Source organism: Nothobranchius furzeri, chromosome 18 (genome assembly GCF_043380555.1).
Source record: "Nothobranchius furzeri strain GRZ-AD chromosome 18, NfurGRZ-RIMD1, whole genome shotgun sequence".
Lineage (NCBI taxonomy): Eukaryota > Metazoa > Chordata > Actinopteri > Cyprinodontiformes > Nothobranchiidae > Nothobranchius > Nothobranchius furzeri.
Genome location: NC_091758.1, coordinates 20,967,267 through 20,987,235, shown reverse-complemented (window position 1 = coordinate 20,987,235; position 19,969 = coordinate 20,967,267). Strand labels below are relative to the sequence as shown.

The following is a 19,969-nucleotide window of genomic DNA, read 5'->3' as shown; positions in this document are numbered from 1 at the left end:
AGTGGTCAGTCACGTGACTTTTTACAGTAAATCCAATATGGCAGACGGAGTGGTTCTTGCACGGTAACTAAAGCAACGTTTCAACAAAAGCTGTCAAATTAAACACTACTCAGCCACAGGACGTCCACTATGAGGGAGAGGCAGAAGAAAAAGAAGGGGAGAACCTGGGCGGAAGCCGCTAAAACGGTATTCTTTGTGTTTTTGAGTTGTGTTTGTTGTGGTTGTTTTCCTTGACTCTCCCACTTGTGTTCAACTGTGTTGATGAGTTCATGACCTGCTCGTGAAGAAGAAATGTGTTGTGTACACCGCGCGAGGCCTGTGTTGACGGCTATAGTAGCCACCGTAGCTGTCTCTTAGGAGGAAACAGCTGTTTAAATGTCTTCCATGTGCACCCAAACACGTTTCCGTAGCTCTCGTTGTTGTTTTATGCACACATTGTAAATGACATGTCCTGCACAGATGAAGGAAGTAACCACGGAGGGATCATGTCAGTCATGCTACGCTAGCTAGGCTAGCTGTGGCTAGCTTCGGCTAACCTTCAACAAGTTGGTTTTTTGTTAGTTTAGAGTAAAATACTGGTCAACTTACATTTTTTCAATAACATTCAGTTTTCTTTATTTTGTCTTTAGACCCCTTGTTGGTGTCAGTGTGGATTTATTGCTTAACGCCACGTACAAATAACCAGTTAGTGGCACTAAATATAGTTACGCTAGCGTAGCATACTGATGAGTACAACATATACAGTTTTTTAAATAATGCGTATTCAGCTAAATGTGTGGTTATTTCATTTAGTTATCTTTATGAAGGATTTTAGTTGAGTATAACATAATTTCTACAAAGATAACTTTTCAAGTCTAAAGCAATATGAACCAAGTGCGGACATACTATACCGTACATCGTGTTATTTATGTTAATTTGCATTAAAATGAGGACTAAGCAGCATTCTTCTCCAATAAAATTACCAATTACCACTTTTAAGATTTCAATTGTTTAAAGGAGTTTCTCATTTTTGTTCATAATGTGATTAAAGAAAAGATAATTCAGAAAAGTTCCCAATGGAAGTGTTGAATCTGTGTTATCTTCAGGTTTGTTCGTATTAAATATGATCCCTGCTGTGAAAGTCCCTCAGGGTTCCAGAAAACCTCCAAAAACACAATTCCTACAGACCAAAGCTTGTCACCTTCATTTATTTACAACTCAAATAACTTTTCACAATCAAAATAATTATACCATAACAAGCTTTCTTTGCCTGAAGCCTCTAATATGACGGTGACTTACAGTAAACCAACTTTTTTTGTGATGTATGAAACTATAGTTTGAACTAATGATGCACCGATATGAAATTTTAGGGCCGATACCGATAGCCGATACTGTTATGGCAGATACCGATATACTGACATGAATGCTTCTAAAATCAGCAATTTTGTATAAAATGAAAGTTATTAAAGCTGAATTTACTTTATTATGTACACTCATCACACACATTCACGCTTCTGAGATGATTACATTCACTGTTCACATGACAATTACACATCACCCCCTCACCCTTTGAAACAGGCAAACAAATGGAGCCAAGATGGAAAAAGTAATGCTTTTTAATATCAACCCGGTTTTAATTTATCGGACCGATACCGCTATGTTAAAAAATGACTATCATCGGCCAATACCGATATTGATGCCAATCTATTGTCCATCCCTAGTTTGAACTAGTTGATAGTGCCGTGTGTACTACAGCTGAAGTACTCTTGAAACTGCTGTTTTTTTTTTTTTTTTTTTTGAGTATTCCTACAATAACTGTACAATTGCATTTTCTTAACAGTGCGTTTTATATTTTTAGGTTCTGGAAAAGTACCCCAACACACCTATGAGCCATAAAGAGATCTTACAGGTGATCCAAAAAGAAAGGCTTAAGGAAATAAGGTAAAATGTTCCTGATGTACTCTGTGTCTGTCAGCCAAAAACACCCGTCTGAAGCCACACCACAGCCGTCGCCCTGTCATCTTTTCTGTTTTCATCATGTGTTTTCCAAGTTCATGCACACAATTATTTTGCTTGTTTAATAACATTTACTTTCTTTTTGTTTCATTGTCACTGTTCACATCCAGAAGGTAAGAGAAGCTAGGCCCCCCCAACACCACCCGATAACCAGACTGCATTCTCACTTGTCACGAGTCTTCCCTTTGCATGTTATTAATAATAACATGAACTAAACTCAATCAAGAACAGTGTTTGATTCACATTTAGATCTAGTCTGAGACCCGCTTTCCACTTGCCATAAAAGATTTGTCCCTTTACCTGTGAATGTGTGTTTGAATGGGTGGATGACTAAGGCTACATTCACACTGCAGGCAAGAGCACATCAAATCCAATTTTTTTCCCCACTTGCAACACATATCTGATTTTATTATGACAGTCTGAATAGCACATGTCCGATTTTTTCCCAATCCGATCCAGGTCACTTTCATATGCGGTACTGATTCCGATTCATATCAGATGTTTTTGAAAGCGACTGCAGTCTGAGTGGTCATGTTGCATAAAATCCATCTCCTACGTTACTGAATACAGAAGCATGAGAACGGAAGCGGGAGGTGCTGTTGGAGCGAATCGTCTCACCGGTCTCGGTCTCCGTGAGAGCGGGGTTTCTCTGTGAATGAACTTAATACTGGAACATATTGCTGAATAATAATTCGGGAAGAGAGAATAAGGAGACTTGACCGGTGTGATCCTGTGAATGAGTCGGTGAAAGCTTTCACATCACAACCCCTTCTCTCCTGGTTCCGACTCCACTGACCGTAACTTCTCATCTTCTGCGGGTCGCTTTTGGGCCGTGGAGCGTTCACACTGGAGAGAGTTTGATGTCGCATTTCTGTCACAATGTGAAGAACCACACAAAAAAATCGGATTTACTGAAAAACTTGGAATTGAGCATCAAGGCCTGCAGTGTGAACATAGCCTTATTGTGTCGTGAAGCGCCTTGGGGGGGATGTAGAACCCTAAGAAGGCGTTATACAAATACAGCCACTTACCATTCACCGTTTCATGCTTCAGTGTTTATTTATAAACATAGATGGTAAAAAAGCATGTGATTTATAAACAGATGAACTGACGTGTTGGATCTGTCTCTAGCACGCACACACACACTTCTTGTATGGTTGATGTGGACCTTCTCTGATTTATTTAGATCGTATTTTTTTGGCCCACCACTTGACTCCCATAGCGATGGTTGCATCCATGGGCTAGTTTTTTAAATACACACTATCATTTCTCACACTGGTGTAATTCTCACCAGGTGCATATCAATAGTTTGTTCTCAGATAGCAGACCAGTTTTACCCAACCGGATCCTTTTGTTTAGTGTTAATTGCATAGATGTGTAATCTGTGGTTTTCTCTCATCGACTAGTGGGACCTCTCCGCTGGCCTGCCTGAATGCAATGCTGCACACAAACTCTCGTGGTGATGAGGGAATCTTTTACAAAGTTCCAGGCAGGATGGGCGTCTACACACTAAAGGTTAGTTACGCACTAAACGTCTCACACTGACTGAAACGATTCATATATACTGTAATATATTTAGTGTAGGGTTTATTTTCTAAATGAATCACACCGTCTTTGACCAGTTACAGTGGTGCTCATTTACATCATTTTTGGTGGAAGCTTGTGTCTGAATTTTGTTGGAAACAAATGATGCACTTGGATAGGTCGAGCAGATTTGTTCTAATGCAGAGGGCTGAAGGGATTCATCAAGTGATTCAAAAGACTTGATTATGAAAACGGTTAGATTCAGTTCTTTAAGATTCAAGATCGTTTTATTGTCGTACAATGGAAATGTCATTGCACTCAAAGATGGCTCTTAAAAAGGAGGTAATAAGATATAAAATCATCTAAAACAGATATCTAAAACCCTTTTCAGATTGACAATCTGGTATATTTGTGGACAATTCAGTCCGTTTTTTAACCAGAACTGTGTTTTCTGACATACCACTTTTGTACCGGAACTTGTCCTTTCGGCTGCCTTCACACAGCAGGGACAAGTTCCAGATGTCGGGGGTGGGGGTGGGGGGGGGGGAGGGGGGGGGGGGAAGACATGCGTTCACTAACTTGCTTTAGTAAATCCTTACTTTGGTTAAATAAATCAGTTGTTGAACCCCCACTCCTCTGTTTGGTCTCCTTTCTTATTACAGCCCACCACTTCCAGTCTGGGTTGAATGTGTGGCGCTGACATGATGCTTTTCAGCTGTTTCAGTTCTTGCAACGGAGGAGATACCACAGACATTTTTATTAAAAGTGTCATTATACCAATAAGCATCTCTGTGTTCTTTTATCCACATAGAAGGACAGCTCAGATGTTGTGAAGAAGCTCTCAGAAGAGGGCTCTGATGACAGCAGTGATGATCTGTCTGACTCCAGAAGCTCAGAGAACAATGGTGCTGCTGCTACAGAGGGCAGGAGAGGAAGGTGGATGCGAAGAGGTACCATCCACTACATCTGTGTGTGTGTGTGTGTGTGTGTGTGTGTGTGTGTGTGTGTGTGTGTGTGTGTGTGTGTGTGTGTGTGTGTGTGTGTGTGTGTGTGTGTGTGTGTGTGTGTGTGTGAATAAAAATATCCTTAAGTGACTTCTGTTTAAAGACCTGTTTCCTCCCGTCCGTACCGCGGTGTGAACTGTATTTTCATGTCAAATTTCCTTTTTTCTGAAACTAAATTAAAATTTAAAAAAGATAAAAATCCCATTTAATCAGCTTTGATACAGAAAGGCTTGTTGCAGCTGTTTAACAATTGTTTAGGAAGAACACAAAGAGAAAAGATAATTTTTTTAAACATTTTCACACACTTGTTGCTTTGCTCTAAAAACATAGATTTAAGCTGACTGGGGACTCAGCCCCAAATTAAAGGGAACGCCCTTTTTCAGCTTTTGCAAATGCACAGGAAGTCAGCTGAAGTAAGAATAGACCAGCTCAGGGAACGTAGCTCCACCGTCAAGATAAAACCATCCCATCGCACCATTTTCTCAGGATTGCACCGAGCATCCATCATGGTGACAAAAGGTGGGTTTTTAATGAACGCATGTTTTCCGTTACAACCTGCAGACACGGTCATCTAACAGAAATTGAACCTTCTCCTCTGTCTTTGGACTTCATGGTTTTTGTTTAATGAAAGGAGAAGAAAAGCTTTGTGTTGGTTGGACTGTATTAATGTTTCTAATCGAGCAACTTATGTTAGAGTTGAGACAGGAAACTGAATTTGGCCCATGACCACTTCCTCATCATGCACATGTTAGAATCTGCCTCGTTTACAACCAAGCAGCAAGTCTCTGGTGTCGTTTTTTATTTACTTAATCAAAACAAACTCTGTGAAAGGTGTCTTATTTGTATTCATTGATCGTGTTCTAGTTTTTTTATTGGTCTTTGTTGGTTTTGTTAAGATCCACTACTATTAGCTGGCTTTCAGATAGAATCTCCATTTTATTTGTTTTTTATCTTAATGCTCTTGTAGGTGTTTTATTTGTATTTGTTGATGGTGTTTTATTTTGTTTTAATGGTCCTTGTATGGTTTTGTGGTATACAGCGCTGTGGTCAGCTCACACGCTGTGTTTAAATGCACTTTTATAAATACATTTGGTACGGTATGAAAGTCAAATGTAATTAATTAAGTTTATAAAAATAAAAAAGTGAAACCAGCAGCAGTGAGAGAGACATACTCAGCTCATCTTTGAAAACATGATGGGTTAGTAGGTAATGTAATCTGTGTCTTTGTCCACAGTGTTGGTTTCAGTTTCATCAAAACAAAAGCTAAATGTTATCGTTATGTACACACCCCTTAGAAAGTGTGTGTGTGTGTGTGTGTGTGTGTGTGTTGTAACATCTGTTTTGCTCATTTCTGTTTCACAGTTCCTTCCAAGCTGCAGTCACAGCCGCCGTCGTCTCCGCAGCCGCAGTGCTCATCGCCTCCCGTCCCCACCTCTAAACTCATCTCACCCTCGCAGAAACACAGCAAGAAAGCACTGAAACAGGTACTGGACCCAAGTTTTAAGTTTAAACGATGCGTCGCAGCCGCTGCTTAGCTACTTTTCCATCTAAATCGCTGTTGTTCTCTTCACAGATGTAACATGAGTTCCTGCCACACCCTCATACTCCTATAAACCTGTTCCTTCCACCAATCACAGTCTTGTTGTGTGTACTGTTGCTTTAATTGTAGTATTGTCAAATAACAATTGGAGTTTTATTGTTAATTATTTTGTTGTCACTAATCCATACGGCGCAGCTTTAGCTGTATTTATGTCAGCTTTCACTTAGACAAGCTTTATCTGCATAAATGTGACTCATCCTGTGTTTCAGCTGTCAGGTGTTGTTCTGCTTTTCCCCTCTGACATCTTGTTTGGATTATTAATAAAGCAGCAAGAAAATAATTACAGCTGCTTTAAGGGTGTGATAATCCCATACTGGGGCTTTTATGTTGATATGTGTTGCATATAATAAGACGTCTTGTGTGATAACCCGTCAGTGCTGTTTTGACACATTTAACTGCAGTTTGTTGTCCCTTCTCTGGAGAATGTACAACAAGATACCAGTTATGCTTTAATATTAGTAGAGATGCACGATTTATCGGTATCGGCTGATGTTAGTCATTTTTTAACATATCGGTATCGGTCTGATAAGTAAAACTGGGTCAATATTAACAACCAATATTTTTACCATCTTGTTTCCGTTTGTGTATCTGTTTCATGGGGGAGTAATCATCTCAGAAGTGTGTGTGTGCGCGTGCGCGTGCGTGTGTGTGTGTGTGTGTGTGTGTGTGTGTGAATGAATGACATTTGCAAATTCCACTTCATAGAAAAAAAGCTAAACATTTAAAAATCCAGCTTGTGTCATTTCAGTCTATACAAAATTAGCTGATTTCCGAAGTGTAAATCAGTATCTGCAAATATTGGTAATCTACCTTAACGGTGATATTAATATCGGATATCGATATCGGCCCAAAAACCTCATATCGGTGCATCCCTAAATATTGTGAGTGATCTGTCCTGTTGCTCTCAGCAGGTTGCCTTCCATTAAAGTCAGTGTTTCTGCTGTTTTGTGAGATCATCAGATTTCTTCATAAATTCACATAAGAATGATTTATTTTTCTGTTATGCTGCTTGTGTTTATGTGCGGTCGTGTTGTTCTTTAGCCTGACGCAGCGTTTACTGTGAGCGCTTATTTTGTTTTTTTTTCCTCCATTTGGCCCTTCTGCAGGCCTTGAAGCAACAGCATCAGAGAAACCAGCGCAGACAGGGGGGAATGCCAACCATCTCCAGTTCCAGGCTGCTTCTGAAGACCATCAAAGACATGGCAGAGAACATCACAACAAAAACTGGTAGGTTGCAGCTGTTGTGTTGTTAAATATAGTTAAATGTAGTTACAGTGTCATTCAGACGTGTCTGATTTGTATCAATAAGGTCCAAGCTGAAACACGGTTATTTTCTTGCAAAGTTCACTGAACTTTTCCTTCTTGTCCAGACTTATGCCACCCAGTCATGCCTAGAAAGGTTTCCCAGAGATCCAGCCGCCTCAGTGCAGGTGGGTGAATTTTGTTTTGTGTTTCCAAACTAGCTAATTCTCTAGCTTTGCTCAGCGCACCTCTTAACTTTGTTCTTTCTGCTCCTGAGCATCAGACTCGGAGAGCAAACTGCGCTAATTATATGGTTGAAACACAGCCGTGACCTGCAGCAGGTGGAAATGTTTTCTCCTTGTGAGCTGCAGGTCTAAAGGGATGAAAAACAAAGTCATTTCCACATTAAAGTGTAACTGGTGCTCATTCATCAGTTTAAAATTTTAAATGTAAAGACCAATGCTTCAACACCACTAGTGTCTTTATCAGTGACTCCTCTTCCTCCTCCTCCGGAGGAGGAGTCATGTTCTAAATGACAAAGGGTCATTTTGTGCTTCTCAGACCTTTAAACTAGGATTATCATGATTGTTTTAGGCATTTTGGTACTTTCATAATGTTACGTGTCCTTTAAGAGATATCTAAATGTATCTTATGAGTTAGTTACAAATGACCATCAGCTACTGGCACATTACATTTAACTGAATATCTGCTCAGTTTACTGAGTTTGAGCTCATTTTGTGGACACAAACTACCTTTGTTCTTGAAATATTGATCAGTATATTAAATACATTTTCACCCAAAGTGATTTAACTATAACCAAATGAAAATGCTTCCGTGTTGTAGGAAACCTGGTAGTTTGATGATTTTATGCATTTTCAGGGATTAATGACTGTGGAAACATTCAAAAACACTTAAAAAAGGTTATTAGATAAGTTTGTGGCACAAGTTCATCCACAAACACGTCACTTTGGATGTTGATGGTTAAACCTGAAGTTATTTGGATTAATGAATTATTTTTATTTCCTGTGTTGTGTTGCAGGTCAGATAAAACGTACAAAGTGCAAAATCGATGTGGAGACACCAGACTCTATTTTGGTGAACACCAACCTGAGAGCAATCATCAACAAGCACACCTTCTCCATCTTGCCTCCAGATTGCCAGCAGAAGCTGCTCAGACTCCTTCCTGAAGTCGACCGACAGGTGGCTCTTCTGCATTTAGTTTCTGCTCAGCTGTTTTACACAAGGCAGCATTTTTCTGCAGTTATTTAACAGAATTGACAGAGTCTTGATGCCCCGTTCATCTTATTGAAACCGTTGTGATGTTAGTCATTCGTTCCCTCTTGTCTCCAGGCGTGTTTAGATGGTCTTTTGAAGGTCACCGGTTCTGCCTTAAACAACGAATTCTTCACATCTGCAGCTCAGTCATGGAAGGAGAGGCTGGCTGAAGGTCAGTTTCATGCATTCATTTCACACGTAGACAAACTTTATCACCTAGGTGAGCTAGTGCAGCAAGAGTTTGCTTCTCTTTTTTAATTGTTATTTACACGTTTTTCCTTTTGTAGGGGAATTCACTCCGGAGCTGCAGCTTCGAATGCGTCAAGAAATCGAGAAAGAAAAGAAAGTTGAGCACTGGAAGGAAGCTTTCTTTGAGCGCTATTATGGGGAAAAGTAGGTTCTGTTATATTTGTAAAAGGGTTCCTCAAATCCAGAGCAGTTTTAAAACGGTTGCCTTTTTGGGTTAATTTCAAACAAAACGTAAAGTCTTTATTATGGCTGACTTTGTTATTAATACATTTAATTACATTTTTAAAAATCAGAACTTATCTTCAGTGGTTGGGAGGAAATCCCCAAAAATTGTAAAGATGCATCGATTCTGGTTTTTAGGGTCGACAGACGGCTCTGACCTGCTGCTTCCATTCAGATTTATCCCAAAGACGTAAAACACAGAATACTGTTTGTTGTTGTTCTGAAGTAAAAATGTCCACATAGACCAGCTGTTATTGCTAGTGTTTACTGGCTCTTACTAAAGTTGAGTTTATAGAGCAGAAACCATGGTGATTATTTTATATCTGCATGGAAATGTTGGGTTCACAACCTGAACAGATTTTAAATCTGATTTTTTAAATTAGACTGATGATCCTGAGTATGAGATGGACCCAATCACCATGCAGTGCTTTGGTTTATTTCAACAAAATATAAATATTTTTTTTATTTATTTTCAGGATAAGAATTGCCTCAGCAATCTTATGTCAACTAAAAAATGAACTATTTCTTATTTTTATATTTCATATAACATTTAATCATGAATAAAAGTCAGATTATTTAAAGGTGGAATATGGAACATTTTCATAAAAAGCTATATTAAAAAATTAATACTTCCACAGAGCATTTAGAGGTGTGCAGAATGACTACAGTTTTTTCCTTTAAAAGCTGTATTTAAAAAAATTTTTTTAAATTTCGTTGTATGTTTTGGACACCCGAGCGAAGAGAGGAGCGGAGCTGTCAACTGATCACCACCTGGTGGTGAGTTGGATCAGATGGCAGGGGAAGATGCCGCGTAGACCTGACAGACCCAAACACATAGTGAGGGTCTGCTGGGAACACCTGGCAGAAGGACCTGTCAAGACGGTCTTCAACTCCCACCTCCGGCAGAGCTTTGACCGCGTCCAGAGAGCAGTGGGGGACATTGACTCCGAGTGGGCCTTGTTCCACTCTGCGATTGTTGCTAGCTGTGGTCGCAAGGTGGCCGGTGCCAGTCGTGGTGGCAACCCCCGTACCCGCTGGTGGACACCAGAGGTTCGGGGAGCCGTCAGGCTGAAGAAGGAGGCCTACAGGGCATGGCTGGTCTGTGGGTCTCCGGAGGCAGCAGACAGGTACCGGATAGCCAAGCGGGGTGCAGCAGTGGCAGTTGCTGAGGCAAAATCTCGGGCGTGGGAGGAGTTTGGTGAGGCCATGGAGAAAGACTATCGATCGGCTCCAAAGAGGTTCTGGCAAACTGTCCGGTGCCTCAGGAGAGGAAGGCAGCAACTCGCTCACACTGTTTACAGTGGGGATGGGGAGCTGCTGACGTCAACTGGGGCCATAGTCGGACGGTGGAAGGAATACTTTGAGGAGCTCCTCAATCCCACCTATGCACATTCCGAGGAGGAACCAGAGCCAGGAGACCTGGGGATGGACTGTCCAATCTCGGGGGCAGAAGTTGCTGAGGTAGTCAAACAACTACACAGCGGCGGAGCCCCGGGGCGGATGAGATTCGTCCTGGGTATCTCAAGGCTATGGATGTTGTAGGGTTGTCGTGGTTGACACGTCTCTGCAACATTGCGTGGTCATCAGGGGCAGTTCCTAGGGAGTGGCAGACCGGGGTGGTGGTCCCCATCTTTAAGAAGGGTGACCTGAGGGTGTGTTCTAACTATAGGGGGATCACACTCCTCAGCCTCCCTGGAAAGGTCTACTCCAAGGTACTGGAGAGGAGGGTTCGATCGATAGTTGAATCTCAGATAGAGGAGGAGCAATGTGGTTTTCGTCCTGGCCGTGGAACTGTGGACCAGCTCTATACCCTTGCAAGGCTGATGGAGGGGGCATGGGAGTTTGCCCAACCAATCCACATGTGCTTTGTGGATTTGGAGAAGGCTTATGACCGTGTCCCCGGGGGCACCCTGTGGGGGACGCTCCAGGAGTATGGGGTGGGTGGCTTTCTGTTAAGGGCCATTCAGTCCCTTTACCAGAGGAGCGTGAGTTTGGTCCGCATAGCCAGTAGTAAGTCGGACCTGTTCCCGGTGAGGGTTGGACTCTGCCAGGGCTGCCCTTTGTTACCGGTTCTGTTCATTACCTTTATGGACAGAATTTCTAGGTGCAGCCGTGGTGTGGAGTGTGTCGAGTTTGGTGGCAGGAGAATCTCGTCTCTGCTTTTTGCGGATGATGTGGTCCTCCTAGCTTCATCCAGCTCTGACCTTCAGCTCTTGCTGGGTAGGTTCGTGGCCGAGTGTGAAGCGGCTGGGATGAGGATCAGCACCTCCAAATCTGAGATCATGGTTCTCGACCGGAAAAGGGTGGCTTGCCAACTCCGGGTCGGGAGAGGTCCTACCTCAAGTGAAGGAGTTTAAGTATCTCGGGGTCTTGTTCACGAGTGAGGGTAGGAGGGATCGGGAGATCGACAGGCGGATTGGTTCGGCATCTGCAGTGATGAGGGAGCTAAGCCAGAAAGCCAGGCTCTCAATTTACCAGTCGATCTACGTTCTAATCCTCACCTATGGTCATGAGCTTTGGGTAATGACCGAAAGAACGAGATCGCGGATACAAGTGACCGAAATGAGTTTCCTCCGTAGGGTGGCCGGGCTCAGCCTTAGAGATAGGGTGAGGAGCTCGGACGTTCGGGAGGGACTGGGAGTAGAACCGCTGCTCCTCTGGATCGAAAGGAGTCATTTGAGGTGGTTTGGGCATTTGGTCAGGATGCCTCCGGCAGGAGGCCCCCGGGTTGACCCAGGACATGTTGGGAGGTTACATCTCCAGGCCTTGGGGTCCTGCCGGAGGAGCTGGTGGAGGTGGCCGGGGAGAGGATGGTCTGGAGCTCCCTAGTTGGGATGCTGCCCCCGCGCCCCGGACCCGGATAAGCGGAGGAAGACGACAACGAAATTTCGTCGGGCACGATACTGGGTTTATGTTTACATCTACCAGCCACTAGAGGGCATCATTGCACTAAAAAGTTTGCTTAGCAAGGCGAGGCTGGGATTGTGTAAAATGGCGGACTCGACAAGTCAAGCAGCTGATTCTGAGCCCAGAAGATGTTCTAACAGTAAATACTAATGTAAAATAAACATATTAGTACAAATTAGTCCTTATCCTGTACAATTCGTTGCTGGACATGGTGCTGGCCGGTCACTTAACATGTCAGCGGTGAACCAAATGTTTTCTGTTGTTGCAGCTACCACCTGTACACACTAGATTTCGCCGGAGTGTCCATGTTCCATATCCAACATAAACTTAATATGCAATATGAACAACTTTTTCATATTTAAATCATTTTCTTGAGCTAGTATGTGCTAAAATGAGCCTTTACAGGTTTAACGAAATGTCACTCAGACCCCCACCGCCATCTATGGCCAAAATATCGCACTATTGTGACATCAGAGTGGCGGCCCGATGGACTTTAAAGTGAAGTTGACAGACCCAGGCTGCAGTCTGCTTCTAGCATATTTTAGATCACGAACACAGCTGATTTGCTTCATTAAGTGAAGAACCGATCCTGTAGAAACTAATGAAGGCTGGCGCACAGCGAGGAGATAAGTTTCACTTTTGTTTTTTACTGATGGACACTAGGGGGTGCTAAAAGCAAGTCAAAACCACCTAGTCTCCCTTTAAGGCATAAAGCAGGGCTATTCGATTCTGGGCCTTGAGGGCCAGTTTCCAGCATGTTTTAGAGGTTACGCCGGGGACACACCGGCCGCGGAAGCGCCGCGAAAATGGGACCGCCTTCATTCGGTGCCCTTGTTAAGCTATTCTATAGACCACGTGGGCCGCCGAAGCGCCGCGAATTGCCTCGCGCGCCGGCGCTCCAGCCCGCACCGTGCAGCGATCATTTTGGCGTTGGCTCTATTTTTTTTCGCGAGCCGCGAGTGAATCGCGTCAATTCTGGCAGGAAGTCAAACCTAGACATAAGAGGCAGGCCGGTAAAGTTAACAAAATAAAGCATTTCAAAATAAAATTCCGCAATAGTCAAATGTGTTCGTAATCAGACACCGCAGAAAAACCACACGAACACACACACACATCGAACTTGTGTGCATGTGCGACCACGTGAAGGGAGTGTGGTTTTGGGTGTCTTTTTTCTGGAGCAAACAGGACAGAGAGGCAGAAAGTCTGAGGCAAGCAGTAAAGATGGATGACTTTAAATTAATTATGGAAGTTGAGAAACACAAGGAGCTGTACGACCCCCGAAAAACATGGTTATTTACGTACCCATGTCGGAAGAAACTGCTAGGATACAGCTGCAGAATTGGAGCGGGTTCCAAGAGATTCAACTGGCAGAAACAACACATACCATAGGTTCACACACACACACACACACACACACACACACACACACACACACACACACACACACACACCACACACACACGTACAAACACTCAAACGTAGAGGAAAAGAGCTGAGAAAAGGCAGAGAGGAAATGGAGGACACCAAGTGTTTAAAAGAAAAACTACAGCTGAGCCGAGGCGCGCCTCGAGTGGGGCGCGTCTGATCTGAACTGAGGAGCGGCGAGCAGCGCCAGAATTTCGTGAGCGATTCGCTTCTCGGCGCTTCGCGGTGCTTCTGCGGCCGGTGTGTCCCCGGCGTTACTCTGTTCCAACACCTCTGATTCAGTGGTTGAACCACCTGTGCAGCAGCTCATCGGGCTCTGCAGAAGCCTGTTAATCTCCTGCTGATTAAAATCAGGTGTGTTGAAGCAGAGTTAAAACCAAAACGTACTAGATACCAGCCCTCCAGGCCTGGAATTGAATCGTCCTGGCATAAAGGGAACAGAAGGATGTTTTATCTATTGAGTTTCTGTCCTGATCAAAGCTTGTGATCTAAATTGTTTCTTAGTCACAACTCAAGACAAAATGATTGATTTCTTTATTCTTCCATCTACAGTTCAGGCCTCAGCTATGAGGAGTCCAAGGCGCTGACGAAGGCCGATCTGAATCAAAAACCTTCCAGACTCCAGTCTATTTCTGACCGGGTTAGGTCTGCCGCTCAGGCGCCAGAGGACAGGAAGCGCTCCAAGAACAGCAGCTCGTCGGATCCTGCTAATGGCGCGAAGCCAACTCACACTTCACAGGAGCCTCAGAAAGGACATCAGGGTCACAAAGAGTCCGTCTCCGTCTTAGAACCCATGAAGACCCGACGCTCGCACAGCGCAGAGGAGCGAAGGTCGAACTCCGCTGCAAAGGCTGGCTCTCTTCCTTCGGTTAAAACATCAGAAGCCGTGAAGCAGCCTGAGCACAAGTCACCTTCTACCCCTGCTGATAAGGAACATGAAGAAGAGAAGAAAAGTGAGCTCCCTCAGTCACCTGTAAAGGAAAGTCCTCCATCAAAGGCGGGTTCAGATCTAAGCGAGGATCAGCTGGGGACCCCGGCTAAGCCTGCTGTCGATAGCAAAGAGGTCATTGCGGAGCCCAGCGGCACGTCAGACCCTCAGAAGAGGAAATCAGTCAGCGAGACTGAGGGGGAGGTGACACCAGAGAAAAGACCTCGCTTGTCCTCAGTTTCTTCAGTGTCTTCAATCTCATCTGCGTCTCCTTCAGTGTCCTCTTTATCCAGTCCTGCTACACCTTCTCCATCCAGTCAGAGAGTTCCACCGCTCAAGGTGACGACACATCTTATACTCCTGAGAGTATTCCTGCTTCTTCTGCACTAAAATCTGAGTTGGTTTTACTCTTACTAAATGCTTTCATTTGCTGGTTTTTATAGCTGGTATTTTTTTTTCTTTGTTTCAAACAGGAATGCTAAAAACAAATCATAAACCACTTATTGGTTTTGCTTTCTTTTCAGATCCCAGTGTCACAAATCCTTCCCGTTCCTCTGTCACCCAATCAGATCTCACCGCGGACTCCCCTCCACGCCCCACTCAGCAGCCCAGGTCGCACCGGTGCTCGCACTTTGGCTGACATCAAAGCTAAAGCTCAGCTTGCACGAGCACAGCGTGCTGCTGCGGCTGCAGTGTCCTCTGCATCGAAGGGACCTGGGCCGGGGGGAGGAAGTGGTAATCAGACCCAGGCATCACCAAGTCCCAGCCCAACATCCCCTCAAGCACCAACCAGGTCACCAGCCACCAGCAGCTGCCACTCCGGTGGACTTTCTCCCAGTTTGCCTAGCTTAAACCAGCCTCAGATATCTGACACAAATAGAAATGGTGAGATGCACAAACATCACTCTGTTGGTACAGGTGGGTCACAAAGCATCCACAACTGTTCAAACGCATCAGCGCAGCCTGGGGAGCAGGCCTCCCCAAAGGCTGCAGGGTCACTAACCAGGACCAGCTCCTGCATCCCTGCTAACAACCCTCTGGTGACTCAGCTTCTGCAGGGCAAAGAGGTTCCACTGGAACAGATTCTTCCTAAACCATTATCCAAGGTGTCCAGCCCACCCGCCCAGCTCTCCGCTAGTAAACTCAAGACTCCTCAGTGTGTTGATCAAAGTACTGAGAAGCAGATGGATTCTGGAGAACGACCCGGACCTTTGTCAGAACACGCAAAGCATCACAGGGAACTTCCCGATAAGGCGACCCAGGATCAGATCCTCCAGGCACTAATGCAGAGGAAACTCCAGCAGAACCAGCCTTCTGGAGGCACGGGGTCTCCGTCCTTACAGCACAACGTGCATCACATGATACACGCCGAGGAACAGCAGGATCAGCCTAGATGTTTTGTTGGCTTCTTAGGTCGAAAGAGAGTTCCCAGACCTGCCATGACAGGACATTATTTACTCAACGTGTCCACGTACGGGCGAGGACCAGAGAGCAGGAGGCTGCAGATGCCCGTTTGTCCAAAAAAGGTTGTTTCTAATCTAAAAAGGGAAAGCACAGAAGGGAATGAGGTGAGTAGGGAAGAAGGAGTGAAATCCGAGCAGCAGGGATCTTCAGGAACTAAGAGTGACAACACGGAGAGCTCTCAGTGTTGCCCCGGCATAAAGACTGAACCTGGATCAGAGGATAGTTCAACTGGTGATGATGACCGCACCAGCGCTAAAGCCAAAGACACCAGCTGTTTTCCTCAGCCACACCGAAGCCACCTCGATCTCTGCAATACTAATCAAGGAAACTCCGAGCCATATCCTGCCCACATGGACCCAGGTCACCAGCAACTGGCTGCCTTCCAAGGCCAGAGAACTCTTGATAATCAGGAACCCGTAGAAACTTCGCGCTACGACGGCACCATCAGCGTGTCTGTACCTCACTCTCTGAACCACGACGCAGCGGGCTCCGGTTCTTTGTCAGCCTCCTCTGAGGCCGACGGCGGGAGCATCTGTGGGAGGGTCATGTCATTCTCGGTGACCGTCACCACCATACCCGCTGGACACTCGTTAGAACACGCCGGTCAGGGCGAGCCCTCGCTTAACCAATCATACATGGAAGGCTCCAACATGGAGGACGTCCAGTCTAAATGCTACTGCCGACTGAAGGCCATGATCATGTGCAAAGGGTGTGGAGCCTTCTGCCATGATGACTGTATCAGCCCTTCCAAACTGTGTGTCTCTTGTTTAGTAGTACAATAATATAAAGTTAATAATTACATGTTTTCTATATATGTAAATGATATATTTGTGGCACAAACGAGCATCAGGTTACTTAGCCCCAACAGCCAGCATCTGGTTACGTTCAGCAGAGTGAGACTTTACACTGGATGATCTTGTTTTTATCCACTAACGTTTTTAAATTAAAAACTAGAAATGCCAACAAGTTTCTAATCCGTTTACTCGCCTGTCAGACCAGAACCGGCTTTTAATGAATTTGTTTTTAACAATGAGGGAAAATGATTGTTGCTGTTTTTTTGGATCTTTATGACTGTTATACGTCGAGACTGAACCTCTTCTTTCTTTTTAGTTTAATAATCGGATCAAATGGGTCACGTTTAGCGTCACAAAAGGGCACGAATGATAATCATGGGTTGTGAGGACCTCCTGTTAGGGATTTATGCATAAATGGCAGGGAAGAGCAACTATTTTATGTTAACAGGTACATTATTACAGAACAGATGTATTTAAAAAGATGTATAGTTTATCAGTAAAGTATATTCTCTAATCAGTGATTGCACATCATGACGTCAAGGAAATATGCCAAAGCACTTGAACCCCCTTAGATAAAAGGTAGAAGCCGAAAACGGCGCTAAAATTCAGACGTGTAAAGAAAAAAAACGTATTTATATATAACCTTTCCTTTTGGTAAACACATGTTTCCATATCAGATAAAGGTCTTAAGTAAACTTCTACTGTTCAAACCTGCTTTTTTTCTGGACTAAGAGCCGTTTTTGTAGATATATTTTCTATATCTTGTGTTTTTATAGATCGATCAGCCATGGTAGTGACTAAATAATGTCATTGGGAAAAAATGAAGACATATTTGTTTATTATTTGTAAATAATTGTTTGTTATTTGCCTAACTTTGTGCAAAACCACCTTCCTTAAGCAGCTTTTATTGCAACGGTCTTGTTGAGCGTGTGGAGAAAAATGGTGGAAAAGGAGTTTTTATGCTAAAGTAGTAAATGATATTGGAAGTTTTCTGCACGGCACGCTTGATTTAGTAAAAGCATCACGAGGTACGATAAATCAGATTAATAACACTTCACTTCTTCCAGTGTAAAATATACTGTTATTTTCTTCCATTTTAAGGTGGTTTCAGCCTTTTTAAGCCCCAGTTTTTTAATATCCCATTTATGCCACGTAATGTTGTGCACATGCGGCGCAGGGAACCCTCTGTTGTTTTCACTGTGATAATATAACACAGCATGGGCTCAGTTTACCCAATTCCCTCTCAGAAACGGTCAGCGTGAAATCGTTACCTCAAGAAAAATAAAGACTAATGAAATGAGTTTTTAAATCTCCAAACGGTGCAGAAATGTTCCCGTTTATTATGGTAGTTACTTTAAAGGCAACATGCCAAAGTCACCTTAGAGAAAACGGATAATCAGAAGTTGTTTATCATTTCACACAAGTTAAGTCATAGTAATATATTTTAATTAATATATTTTAATATAAAGATCTATTAGCGTTTTTTCTCTCTTTTTGACAAATCAACAGGGTATTTACTGTAGTAATTTATTAACTTGTCCATGTTTTCTATAGTTTTGTGTCGAGTGGGACGTGCACCATACATAGAAACATAATGGACGGCTTTAATCAGCCCACTGGTTTATTATGTGTGTGTCATCAAAAACAAAGTGTGCTTTCTAAGGGGTCCATTAAATGTTATTTTATTATTAAAGTGGAGGATGTTGTTTGTTGAAATTGGGTTTAATATGTTAATATGTTGATTTCTGTTGATGATATTGTTGATTTCTCGTGATTTGGCTGAATGTGATCCGAAGATGCTGTATTCACTCGTGTGGACTTTGGGATTGGAATGCACTTCAGGAAAGGCAGCTGAAATCTTTTGTTGATGACTGAATTACGTGTCCAGTGGCAGCAGTCCCTGCTATTACTGAAACGAGCTGTTTTTATGCATTTGGCTGAGTGGTTATTGTGAATGATCGCCACCTTCTCCAGCTATTCGTTTGTTTCTGTCTCATTTTGCCTCCAATAAAATTCCAGTGAATGTAACATAGTAATCTGCACTTGTAAACAAAATGTATTTTATCAAAAGAATCATCGACTATTGTATAAATAAATATTAAAACACAATGTTTTTTTTTTTTAGCAGAACATACTCACTGTTGGACATATTAAAACTTGAGAGTAGCTTGATTCATCTTCTGTGATAAAAAAGTTACGTCAGCTTTTGAGAATGATGTTCTGTTGGCAACCAGTGTAGGTTTTTAAGAACAGGAGTGATGTGATTTCTTGACGGAGTCCCAGTAATGATGCGTGCTGCAGAGTTCTGGAGAAGTTGGAGTTTATGAAGGGATTTAGTTGGGAGACCAAATAGAAGGGAATTACAGTAGTCGACGCGAGAGGTGATGAGACTATGAACGAGGATTGCAGCAGCATGAGGCGTGAGAAAAGGACGGAGTCTGTTGATATTGCGAAGATGGTAATATGCGACTCGAGTAACATGGTTAATGTGAGATTGGAATGAAGGTGTACCATCTAGTATGACACCAAGACTTTTTACCTGTAAGGATGGGTGAACTGTGGAGTCGTCAATATTGATAGAGAAGTTGGGAGATTTTTTTAAAACCGTTCATTCAATGGAAATTTTTTTTAATGGACCCAGACACTGCTCCTTCAACACCTAGCAAAATGTGCCATTATCCTATGCCTGTGATCACTAGCTTCAGAGGAAGGTCACGCACAGCAAACCGCTTTCGCAACCTTCAAAACCTCCGCTCGCTAAAACCAGCTCCCCCCGAAGACATCCATCTGTCTATGGGACTTTGGAACTGCCAATCAGCTGTAAACAAAGCTGACTTCATTACCGCATATGCAAACCACCTGTCACTTGATGCACTGGCTCTCACTGAGACCTGGATCAAACCATGTGACAATGCTACCCCATCTGCTCTCTCAGTTAACCACACTTTCTCCCACGCTTCACGTGCATCTGGCTGAGGTGGTGGAATGGGCATGTTAATTTCCAGTAAATGGATATATAGTCAGTTGCTACCCATCACTAAATACAACTCCTTTGAATACCATGCCATCCAGGTGACTGTACCGAAAAAAATCTTTTTGGTTGTCATATATCGACAACCAGGTCAACTCGGAGACTTTCTTGATGAACTCGACACCCTGCTTTCCTCCATTCCTGAGCATGACTGTCCCACAATGGTCCTTGGAGACATGAATATTCACGTGGACAGTCCCAGCTCATCAGGCTTCCTGTCACTAATGTCATCATTTGATTTAAAACTAGTACAAATTCCTCCAACTCACAAATCTGGAAAAGCACTTGACCTCATTTTCACCAGAAACT

At 43.4% G+C, this 19,969-nt stretch overlaps 1 protein-coding gene across 2 annotated transcripts; it reads left to right on the top strand.

Moving 5' to 3' along the window:
- asxl2 (ASXL transcriptional regulator 2) lies at nucleotides 1-16,757 on the top strand. 2 transcript variants are annotated; one of them, XM_015969573.3, is made up of 12 exons: nucleotides 1-186; nucleotides 1,838-1,920; nucleotides 3,402-3,510; nucleotides 4,331-4,469; nucleotides 5,886-6,007; nucleotides 7,230-7,350; nucleotides 7,494-7,553; nucleotides 8,405-8,565; nucleotides 8,716-8,812; nucleotides 8,928-9,033; nucleotides 13,996-14,710; nucleotides 14,896-16,757. In XM_015969573.3, the coding sequence occupies exons 1-12, from the start codon at nucleotides 130-132 to the stop codon at nucleotides 16,615-16,617; spliced, it is 3,492 nt and encodes a 1,163-aa protein (XP_015825059.3). In that variant the 5' UTR covers nucleotides 1-129; the 3' UTR covers nucleotides 16,618-16,757. The 2 variants fall into 2 exon arrangements, with proteins under 2 accessions (XP_015825059.3, XP_054597726.2); XM_054741751.2 differs by lacking the exons at nucleotides 1-186; nucleotides 1,838-1,920; nucleotides 3,402-3,510; nucleotides 4,331-4,469 and adding an exon at nucleotides 4,686-5,042.
- Nucleotides 16,758-19,969: the final 3,212 nt, after the last annotated feature.

Bases quoted from the DNA above. Each gene is read 5' to 3' on its own strand.
- asxl2 (XM_015969573.3), top strand. From the start codon at position 130: ATGAGGGAGAGGCAGAAGAAAAAGAAGGGGAGAACCTGGGCGGAAGCC. The intron at 1,921-3,401 runs GTAAAATGTTCC...CTCATCGACTAG, and splicing joins GAAAGGCTTAAGGAAATAAG to TGGGACCTCTCCGCTGGCCT. The intron at 3,511-4,330 runs GTTAGTTACGCA...TTATCCACATAG, and splicing joins TGGGCGTCTACACACTAAAG to AAGGACAGCTCAGATGTTGT.